Source organism: Fukomys damarensis, unplaced genomic scaffold, assembly GCF_012274545.1.
Source record: "Fukomys damarensis isolate Sample0158 unplaced genomic scaffold, DMR_v1.0_HiC HiC_scaffold_12, whole genome shotgun sequence".
In the NCBI taxonomy this organism is placed as follows: Eukaryota; Metazoa; Chordata; class Mammalia; order Rodentia; family Bathyergidae; genus Fukomys; species Fukomys damarensis.
In genome coordinates this window covers 19,454,101-19,465,068 of record NW_022900924.1, presented here as the reverse complement: position 1 = coordinate 19,465,068, position 10,968 = coordinate 19,454,101, and the positions used below count along the sequence as shown (strand labels likewise).

At 62.9% G+C, this 10,968-nt stretch overlaps 2 protein-coding genes across 2 annotated transcripts in view; one reads left to right on the top strand and one right to left on the bottom strand.

Annotated features, from left to right (window-relative positions):
* The window catches only part of Ncor2 (nuclear receptor corepressor 2), an 80,521-nt gene extending 78,700 nt beyond the window's left edge, over window positions 1–1,821 (top strand). The window contains exons 47-48 of the mRNA XM_033762684.1: window positions 474–655; window positions 869–1,821. Coding sequence (XP_033618575.1) covers window positions 474–655; window positions 869–1,047 — 361 coding nt within the window. The 3' untranslated portion in view covers window positions 1,048–1,821. The remainder of the gene's footprint in view (window positions 1–473; window positions 656–868) is intronic.
* A 2,949-nt stretch (window positions 1,822–4,770) lies between these two features.
* Window positions 4,771–5,857, bottom strand: Rflna (refilin A). Its single transcript, XM_010604535.2, has 2 exons — window positions 5,753–5,857; window positions 4,771–5,008 (listed from the first exon to the last, which is right to left on the bottom strand). Exons 1-2 carry the CDS (start codon window positions 5,824–5,826, stop codon window positions 4,771–4,773), a joined length of 312 nt encoding a protein of 103 aa, XP_010602837.1. The 5' UTR covers window positions 5,827–5,857.
* Between the last annotated feature and the right edge of the window lie 5,111 nt (window positions 5,858–10,968).

Here is a 10,968-nt window from a genome sequence, read left to right as displayed (position 1 = left end):
CTCCCCCGGTGCTGCCGCTGCTTCTGCAGACGCTGACACGGCCGCCCGCGCCCTGCCCCAGCCCCAGGCCTCTGGCGGGAGAGAGGACATGGGGAGCAGCAGCGCCGCCTGCCGCTTCTGAGTGGGCGCCGAGCAAGGACTTTGGGCTCAGTCGTCCAGTGTGGACACTGAGGCTACGCGAAGTTCTAGGCTCGTAGTGGGGTCCACCCTGGCTCAGGGTCCCGGCTGCTGTCCAGGGCCACAACCCTCTGGCCCTGCTGCATCCTGGGGCAGCACACAGGGCCCAGCAGAGGCCTGAGGCTGAGCCTCGGCAGGCTCCTGGGAGCCGCGGGGCCACCTGGACGCTGTGACCCCTTCCTGAAGGGCCAGGCGGCACATGGCTTCCCCGTGGCAGGACTCGGCCCGACCCCGCCTCCCCGCGATGTGGTGCGGCTGTCGTGGTCCGACACAGCCCTGTCCCGTCCTCCCCGCAGGCGGCGAGGTGGGAAGACCAAGGTCTCTGGCAGACCCAGCAGCCGAAAAGCCAAGTCCCCAGCCCCAGGCCTGGCATCCGGGGACCGGCCACCCTCCGTGTCCTCGGTGCACTCCGAGGGGGACTGCAACCGCCGGACGCCGCTCACCAACCGTGTGTGGGAGGACCGGCCCTCGTCCGCAGGTGCGCCGTCGGGAGGGCCGCGGGCAGAGTGGGTCACAGTCACGTCTATCCCCGCCTGGGGCGACGGAGGGCACACGGGAAGCAGGTGTGGGGCACAGCGGCCGTTGGCCACGTTTGCTTTCTGAGTTTATCTGGCAGAGTTGGGTAGGGAGGCAGATGGGGGCCAGGGACAGCAGCTAGGGTGGCCTCCTGAGCTGTGTCCCGTCTCTGCAGGCTCCACCCCGTTCCCCTACAACCCGCTGATCATGCGGCTGCAGGCGGGCGTCATGGCCTCACCGCCTCCACCCGGCCTCCCCGTGGGCAGTGGGGCCCTCTCCGCCCACCATGCCTGGGAGGAGGAGCCCAAGCCGCTTCTCTGCGCGCAGTACGAGACGCTGTCGGACAGCGAGTGACCGCCAGGTCCCAGCATGGGAGCGGCCCGGAGAGGAGGAGCCCCGAGTCTGCCTGCCGCGTGCGTGCATCTGTCCGTCCGTCTGTCCGTCCGGAGCGGCGTCCTTGCCTGTCTAAAGCCTTAACTCCAACTCCCACCCGGGCTGGCCCTGTGCAGTGACCTTTCTCAGGGGATGTTCACCTGGTGCTCGGGAGGGAGGGAGGGCGCACGGCGGGCAGCCGGGACGAGACAGGACGAGAACCACCTCCACGCCACCTCCTCCCCAAAGCATCTGGAACCAAAGTCTAATCCGAGCTCCAGCCCCCGACCCCCGCTCCGCCTCCTGCCCCGCTTAGTGCTCTGGACAGATGGACACGGGCCTCGTCCCACCTCTAGGGCTCTTGTCGCGGTCCCTGGGCCGCCCAGCTGCGCTTCTTCACTCGCACGGTGGTGCAGCGGTGGGAGAAGAGGCAGGCGGTGTAAATGGTGTATTGGTTTACAGGGTATATTTTTGATACCTTCAATGAATTAATTCAGATGTTTTACGCAAGGAAGGACTCACCCAGTATTATTGCTGCTCTGTCTCCCACCCGCTGACGTCCAGGGGCCTGTGCGGCCGTCGGGGCCGGGGCCACCTGCTCACAGCCCCCGCCTCTCCCTCCCCCTTCCTTGGGCAGAATGAGTTGGATGCATATTCTGTGGCCGCCACCTGCGGATGGCGGTGGCATTCTGTCATTTACACACGTTGTTGTAATTAAAAGCAAATTATACTCAAGTCACCAAGATTTCTTCTCTGCTTCAGAATGGCAGCCAAGAGGAGGGCAGGTGGGAACTGAACGACGGAGGAGTGTGACCCTGAGGGCCACTCACGCCTTAGAGCTCACGAAGGGGCGTGGAGAATTCACATCACACCGAAGGTACGGGCGGTCACACTGGTGAGGACAGGGTACTTGGCCATGGCGTGTTGTGTTCACACACAGTGAGGCGTCCGGCTGTCACATCTGCGGTGGGTGTGTAAGGTATTCACACCCAACCCCTGAGGATGTCCAGCCAAGTCTGCCTGTAGTAAGCATGAGGGAATTCACCCAGGCTGAGGGTGTGTGAGGGACTCAAGCCTGTTGTGAAGGTGTCCCGCACTCAGAACCGTGAGGAGTGTGGTATCACATTGGTGAGGATGTCCGGTCACACTTGTGGGGAGTGTTTGAGCTAAGTCACATCATGGTGAGTGTTCACCAGTTACAGCCACGGACGGTATAGGAGGCATCTACACCCATTGTGATGTGACAGTAGCGGTCACGCCTGTGGGAAGTATGAGGTATTCACACCTCGGTGAGGGTGTCTGTCACCTGTGGGCAGTGTGAGGTGTTCACACCATGAGGGTGTCTGGCTGTCACGCCCAGGGGGAGTGTGAGGTTTTCGCACCTCGGTGAGGTTGTCTGGCTGTCAACTGTGGGCACTGTGAGGTTTTCGCACCTCTGTGAGGGTGTCTGGCTGTCAGCTGTGGGCACTGTGAGGTTTTCGCACCTCTGTGAGGGTGTCTGGCTGTCAGCTGTGGGCACTGTGAGGTATTCACACCACGGTGAGGGTGTCTGTCATGCCCGTGGGGAACGTGAGGTGTTCACACCACGGTGAGGGTTTCTGGCTGTCACACCCGTGGGGAGTGTGAGGCGTTCACACCACGGTGAGGGTGTCTGACTGTGGGAGGGATGGGACCCTGCACTCCCTCTGGCTCTGAACCCCAGGCGGAGCAGGGACCTGTTGGCTGGAGCCAAGCTGCTGCCTCCTGCGATGTGGCTTGGGTATAAAGTCCCAGGAGAGCCTCGCTCTCAGAGCCTGGGGGTCTGCGCCATGCTCCAGCATGTGCTCTGTCTGGCTCCCGCAGCCCCACTCCTTCCCTCAAGGCCTGTCCCTGACCTGCGCTGTCCCCTCCCTGTCTGTGCCCAGAGCCAGCCGAAGGCTGAGCTGAGGCTTTGGGGAGAATACAGCTGCCTGCTGTGCCCCATCCCAGCCGCATGGGGCTTGGGAGGTGCCACGGCTCTCGCAGGTGTCAGAGGGAAGAAAGGCCACCCTTGCTTCTGCCGCAGGGGCTCTGAGGGCCACTGTGGCATCCCTGGGGCTGGGGCCGAGGCCCACGCTGAGATGAGGCACCCGTGGAGACCATTCTTCAGCTCCCAGCACCCCGGCAGAGTGGGTGCCCCAGGCAGGCCTGCAAAGCCCTGTTCCTTTTCAGTCTCCCTTTAAGAGGTCCTTGAGTCGTCCTGGGGCCCTTGGCTCAGCCGTGGCCCCGGGCTTCCAGTGCCTGGGTGCCCCTTGTCCAAGGACCTGCATTCTGAGGGTGCAGGCGGGGAGAGGCATCTGCATTCTAGAGGCCCGGGGTTGTCCCAAGCTCACCCTGCACGCCTGTGGCTGCGTGTGGGAGGAGCGGAGGACCCTGCAGGGCCACCTGGCCTGGCTGCAGTACCGGGGCTGGCTGCCAGGTGGCAGTGTGGGGCTGGCCTTGGGCCTCGAGGGCTTGGTCGGAGTTATAGGGGTGGAGGATCACAGGTCTCAGCCCACAGGTCCCCTCCATCAGCCTCATCCCTTTGCCTCAGCCAACACCCCCAGGCACCTGTCTTGGACATCCTGCCTGCACCTCCAGATCTACATGTCTGGCGCGAGGAGTGGCCCCTTCTGCCCTGTCCAGGAGACTCGAGGGTCCCAGAAACAGAAGAGAAAGTCCCTTTGGGTTGTGCACTTTATTATGAGTGCTACTTCTTAGTTACCTGCTGGTCACATGCATCTCTGAACGAACCGCCTGTGCAGATAATGAAGTCTCCTGGAGGTCACTACCCATGGTCTCCTCGCCCCACAGCCCAATGCCCGCCTCTCCCTTCTGGGGCTGCCAGGGGAAAGGGGCCGCCCTGGCCACTAGTGCCCGTGGGTCTGTGAAGGAGGCAGCAGGATTCAGTGGCATGGGGCAGCACCAGGCTGTGGGTACCAAGCACCACTGGAGCTGACTGCAGCTGCCTCATCCCGGCGGGAGCTGCTGGCTGGAGGAGGGCGGGGGGCCTTATTTCTCGAGAGGCCCTGGCCAAGCTCTGTGCCTCCTGCATACACACTTGGACACTTGGCCTCGAGGACGGGTCAGCAGCATTTCCAAGAGCTGCTCTGCTTCCCCTCGTCCCTGCAGAAAGGCTTTGGGTTTCAACAGGGCCAGTCCTGAGGAGGATCTGCAGTGCCTGCTGCCTGGGGATGCCCTGTGGGGAGGCCCTGGAGCCTCTGGCCCTTCTGCCCAGGTGGCCACAGGACAGTCATGGCAGCACCCCTTCCAGCAGCCGTGCCCTGTTGTCCGGGCTCCAGGTCCTCCCGGCCGCTCTGAGCTGGCCTGGCCCTCCGGACCAGGGTGGCCTGAGTGTCACCCTCTCCCCTCCCTCGCCTGGAGCCATCCCCAGCAGGGCGGGTCGCTGCTATCCCTGGGCTCCAAAGGTGCCCCAGGCCGCAGGCCTCTCCTCGCCTTCAGGCAGCGCAGCTGCAGGGCCCAGAAAGCGGGGCATCAGCTGGGTCCCCTACGCGTACACGGTGGCCGCGCAGGACAGCCTTGCCGGCGGGTCAGAGGGCCACTCTCCCCTCCCTCGCCTGGAGCCATCCCCAGCAGGGCGGGTCGCTGCTATCCCTGGGCTCCAAAGGTGCCCCAGGCCGCAGGCCTCTCCTCGCCTTCAGGCAGCGCAGCTGCAGGGCCCAGAAAGCGGGGCATCAGCTGGGTCCCCTACGCGTACACGGTGGCCGCGCAGGACAGCCTTGCCGGCGGGTCAGAGGGCCACAAACTGCGGAACAGCAGCGCGCGCGGCCGCGGCTCCAGGGTCAGCTGACTGCGGAAGCTGCGCCACGTGCAGTTGGGCGCCGCCACGATGGTCTCGCTGTAGGCCGTGACCGTCGGCACTGGCGCGTAGAACACCTTGTCCCGGAAGCGCCTCTCCGACGCGTACTTGACCTCAGAGTTGCAGCTGGGATGGAGGAGGAGCGTCAGTGAGCCCGAGAGAAGACCCTGGCGCCCACCGTGTACTCGGGTCCCTCCTGGAACGTCAGGGCCGCGAAAGGCACAGAAGGCCCAGGCCCTGGCCCAGGTCAGAGCGGGGCAAAGAGAGGAGACATCAAGTGCTGCGGTGCACGCCCACGATCAATCCCGACGCAGGGGGAGGCTGAGGCAGGAGGATCAAGTTAAGCCCGGCCTGGGCAATTTAGTGATTTAGCAAGATCCCGTTTCAAAAAAAAAAAAAACTGTAAAAAGAGAGGGCTGGAGATGTAGTTCACTGCAAAGGCCCTGCACTCAACCCCCAGTACCAGGGGGAAAAGGGGGACACCTGACCCCAGAACGGGACCTTATGTGGGTCCTGAATTGGATTAAAAGCAGGCGTGATGAGTCAGCAGTGGATCAGTGGGTGAAATGTGGACAGGAAGGGCACAGGACAGTGGTGTTGCTGGGGGCCGAAGGGCAGGGTGTCACCAGCCTTCTCTCTGATGGGTCCCCAAAGGTCCCTGTCTGTGAAGAGTACGGGTGGGAACCCCGGCCGGGGCCAGCAGCGTGGGGTGACTGGGGCGCTCAGGACTTGGCCTGGTTTTCCTGCAGCTGTGTGGCATCCAGACAGGGTCTCCAGAAAGTCAGTGTGTCCCCAGCCCCCACGAGGTCCACACCCCACTGCCCCTCCCTCCCAGCTTGGTCTGCGCACCCCAGGCCCGCGGCTGCTTACCGGATCTCGTGAGCGGGTTCCGGGTCCACCTCGATCCTCTCTCCAAACACCACCGGCAGCATTCGGGGCCTCATGTCAGGCACCAGAGCGTCTCCGAAGTGGGGAGGGGGCTGTGGGAAGAGGTGCAGATGCTGGCTTATGTGATTCTGGGTCTAGGAGCCTCAGCTCCCCCTGATCCCAGCCAGCCCTGGCTTTGGAGTCCATCAGCAGCCCACCCACTGGACCCCCACCCCAGCCCATGTGTTGCTGCCCGAGGAGTGCGGGACCAGAGATGGCGGAAGGTCCAGTCTGGCCCACCATGCTTATGTCCTAGATCAAGCCATGCCTGAAGCCACTGGCCTGGTGTCAGGCTGATTCTGAAAACACAGATGCTCTTGTGCCCAAGGCCTAGGCTGGACTCTTCTGTCTGACGTGGGGACTCTTCTCCTGTCCCTGCCCCACCCTTCACTCAAGGGCTCTGCACCCAGACTCCACTTTGGGGCCTCCTTGGCCCTTCCCTCACCCCAGGAAATCCGTCCGTCTGTCACTGAGAGCCCTGGGGGATCTCACAATCATTCCCTCCTCTGAGGTCTCTAACACTTTGTCACCCCGTGGTCAACATTGGCATGAAAAATAATTGTAAATTTTAAATAATTCTTTGTCAGTGTAGTGTTCATCATCACCCACTCTTGCTTGCCTGACTTTAGCTCAACCCAGGAGTAAGGGTCCAGACTGCTGCCAGCCCCACTCGGGAATAACCGTGTCAAGAGGCTCAGGGGCTCACGACCTCAGCCCCACAGCCCTCTGCCTGCCCGCGGTGGGGACAATGGCTGAGCAGGGTGCAGGTGCGCCTGGGGACCCAGGTCCCCGAAACCTCACACCTACCTGGAACCAGCAGGGCCTTGGCACACGCCCCAAGTTAAGGGTCCCAGGGTGCGACCATCCTGGCCTGGGGACCGTGTCCTCACAGCAGGGGGACAGGCCACACCACACAGAAGGAAAGGGAGGGGAGCCCGGAGCCAGGGCCCTGCCGGTGTGGGAGGTGGGACACAAGTTGGCCAGGGTCCTATGTCCCGGCCTGCTGGGAAGACCCCGCAAAGGAAGGTTCTTCAGCTCAGGGAGAAGCTGAGGCCTGGGGTCCCCCGTTTGGGCCTCCACCCCTTCTGCGACCCTGCTTGCCAAACCTTGGCCTCTGCTTGGGCTCGAAGGGCTCTGCTACCTCTGCCGGTGTTCTGGTCCCAGTCACCTGCCACCCACACGTCCTCGCCTGGCAGCCCACGAGCCACATGCTGGCCACACTCGTTGCTCTGAACAGAACCCAGGGCCACCAAAGCTGTCCCCCCTCACCCTTCCTGGGCCAGTGCCCCCCATTTGGTCTCCATGTAAATGGTTTCTGCTTAGAAAGCCTTGGCCAGAGCTGGGGTTCCTGGATCCTCACTAGGGAGGGCACAGGTGACAGCCAAGCATGGACAGGGCCCAGTGCTAGGACACAAAGGAGTCACCTGGCTCTTAGGGACCCCTCCTTCAGGCCCCCACTTCTGATTCCAAGGTCCACTGTTGGACCCCAGCTGCTGGACTCCACAACTCTGTATTTATACAGTAATTCTCTTCAAAGCCTTTTCAGACTGGGCAGCCACAACACCCTGGTCCCCTGGGCGGGCAGGGAGCAGGGCTGAGGTGCCACGGCCAAGCACGCCAGCGTGTCTCGCACCTCCCTGGAGCCCAGGCAGGGTCACTTCACAGATGGTGCCCGGGGCCATAGGCCAGGCCACCCAGAAGACAGCACGGGGGGAGCCCACCTCACCCAGTTCCGCATGCCTGGGCAGGACACGCAACGAGGGTACAGTGGGCTGTGCAGGGTGGTGGCCCTGGGCCTCCACTACTCCTGGGGAGAACAAGACAGCCAAGGACATGACTGGCAGGGGACGGGCACCCTTGACAGCCACACGGAGGTCACCGTGGGCACACTGCCTTCCAGACGGGCGCTCTTGTGCGGGCAGAGGGTGCCGAGGAGGGACAGGAAGGGCCTCAGCCGTGCTAGGGCCCAGTGAGCAGTGTCCTCAAGGAAGGGACACAGAGGACATGGCTGGTGAAGATGGAGTGGGGCTGGCCTGGCGCCTCCACAAGCCAAGGCCACCACGGCGGATGCGTGTCCTGCCTCCCAACCTGGGCCTCTAACGTCCTGTGACCACCAGGATTCGGCTCTTGGCCACAGCCCCAGGAGGCAGAGATAGGTGCCCATGAGGTCTGCCAGCCAGTATAAGGCACAGGGCCATCATCTCCCCCCTCCCCGTGCCCCACTCCTGAAGGCCCAGCTCACGGTGACGGGGAGGCCCCCAAGAGCACGTGCAGAGCCGGCCCTGCCTCGCAAGGCCAACACGGAGGACCCGAGGCGCAGTGACTGCTGGCCATGCCCCTCCCTGTCCCCCTGTGAAGAGGCTTCTGCTCGATCCCTCATCCCAGCAGCTGTGGGGCACAGGCCTCTGTGTCCTCATTCTCCAGCCCCAGAAGGAGCTGCACACACAGTGGGGCGCAGGAGCCAGTGCACGGCCAGGGTCTGCCTTGATCTCGGCAAATGGCTCCTCCCACCCTGGCTGCCCCACCTATGCGAGCCGGGGCGGCCGGTCCTGCTCCTTCCTCTGCCCATCTGTCCATCCGTTTGCCCACCCAACTACCCGTCCACTCATCCATCTGCTTGTCCCTCCACCCATGCATCCAGCTGTGCTCCTGTCCACCCATCTCCGCGTTCCCTCCGTCCGTCCACCTGTCCATTGTCTGTCTGTCCACCCTCCCAAGCCGGGCCCTCACTCAGTCTCCTCTCTCATATCGGTGTCGCCATCACAGAGCAGAGGAAGCCCAGGTGTCTCAGATGACAGCCAAGGCCCTCTCAGCACCTCCTACCGGGGGCTTCCCTGGGTGCCCGCTTCCACAGCGAGCTCCTGTCGCCTCCGCGGGCCTCCCTGGCCTGCCGCAGGGCTGCTCTGAGCCTGCATCCCCAGAACACGACACCAGCGGCCTCCATGGGCACTGCTCACGCCAGCAGGGACAGGAACCACCCCTTCTCTCCATGCCCCCCAATGCCCACAGCTCTGTGGGCAGGTCAGGGACAGAGGAAGGAACTGGCTGTCACCCCACCTGTGACAAAACTACAGGTCTGGGAGCTGAGGGGGCAGAACCACTTCTGCCTCACCTGCATGGTAGTCATCGCCGGGTCAGGGGTGCAGCAGGCCCCACCCACACAGAAACAGGTCCACGCAGATGCAAAAGGCCACTGTCTGCCCAGCCTCTCCCACCCTGGCCCTTACTCTCCTGGCTCCAGCTGCATGGGTCTCCTCCTGTTCCCTAGCACCATTCCTGCCTCAGGCCCTTTGCACCTGCCCTTCTCTTGGCCTGAGACATACGTCAGTCCTGTATGCCTCACATTCACCCCAGTGTGTTCAGGTTTCTGTTAAGCATCATTTTCCAGACAACCTTTCCAAAGCAGCTGCCTCTCCCAGCTTTCTGTCATGGGGTGCTTGTCACCCCACCCAGAGGTGCCTCACGGATAAGTGTCAGTGTCTGTGTCTGCCCTACCAGAATGCCAATTCAATGAAGCAAGAACCTTGAATTTCCAGTTCACTGCTGTGGCCCTAGACCGTGTGCAGCACTTGGTAAGTCTACACAGGTAGTCATCGGGGATGAGCCTAACTTTGCTCCCCAAGTGAACCGGGAAATGCACAGCTGGGGAGGAGGAGCCCCCAGTCCCTGTCCTGGTCCTTGTCCCCCACCTCTTAAATCCTGAGAGCATTCTGGAAGCCCTGCTTTCTTGGAAGCTCAGAAGCTTCTCTGAGAAGGAGAAGGCCATGCTGATCCAGCAGTCACAGCCAGGATTGCAGCTAGGTGGACAAACTGCCGAGGTCCTCAGTGGCCAGGGCTGGGGACAGTGCTGTGACCAGCTCCCCTGGGTGAGTTGGCGCCTCCAACTCTGATAAGGCAGGGGGTATTGCCCTGGACGGAATCACGGCAAGGAGAGAACACGGGGAAACCTGACCGGGTCCACCGTCCGCCTCTTCCAGTGCCTCTGAAGCCCTTGGTCCCGAGGGCCTGGAGAGGGGTGCTGTGAACCCCAGATTAGCCGCACAGCCTGCAGCTGGAAGGACACGCCCATGCCCACACCCTGCTGTTGGTCTTCCAGGAGGCTACACCTGGGGGGTTGCCCATGGCAAACCACTTGCTCTGCTTATTAAGAGCATTTCGAGTCCCATAGGTACCCGGGCATTTTGTTATTCTCATTAAATTTTTTATAAGTAATTAATCAGCTCCACAGTGAAAGGTGGGAGAGGATCCTGCTCGAGGGCTCACAGGAGCCAGGGTCCCTGGGCTCTGTCCCAGCTTTAGGCAAGTTGCTTAACCTGCCCCAGTTTCTGTGCCTCAGTTTCCCGTCCAGAAAATGGGGATAAGGGTGTGTGGACAGCCACAGGCACCTGGTGGATTAAATGGGGAGATGCGAGGGCAGCTCCAGCTGTTCCCTGCATGGAGGCCAGGCTCTGGCCTACGGGGAATCACCTGTGCGGAAGGGCCCACGCTTCCCTTCCCAGGGCGGCCCAGTTAGCGAGGAAGGAACAATTACCCAACAGCACGGCCGCCGAGACAAGCAGGCAGGCCTGGGAGAAAGCGGGCGCCCATTACACCGGCAAAGGAGGCCCCGACCCAGCCCCGAAGGGCAGCCTCGTGTGCGGCTCGAGATCCCACCGGTGGCCACGTCTGGGACAAACCGGCCCCTCCGGAAAGCGAGATCAGCACCACTGCACACAGCCCCTCAACTCTGAGACCCCCTAAGCCCCAGCACCCCTGCGGCGCCAGCCCTCCGCCAGGAGGGACCCAAATTCAAGTTCACCGCGGGACTTGGGTGGCAGGCAGTGATTTCCCGGTTTCCCTTAAGTCCCGGTGCCCGGTTCTGCCCGGTGTCGATCCAACAAAGACACGGGCAAGGGAGGCGTGGGCATCCTTCGGGGTCCCCACGGGCAGCCAAATGGGGGACTCGCAGTACTAGGGCACAGAGGAGGCGCACACGGAGAACCGAGTCGACCCACTTCCCCGCCCGGGGCTAAGCCACCCCGGCGAGCGGCTCCACGTCGGCAGCCCCTGTTCCTGGGAAGGAAGGGTTCCGCCTGCGTCTGGGGGAGAAAAGGCTTCACCTGGGCAGCGGGCAGCAGACGGGGACGAGGCAGCCGGGACGGGTCAGCCGCCCGCAGCAC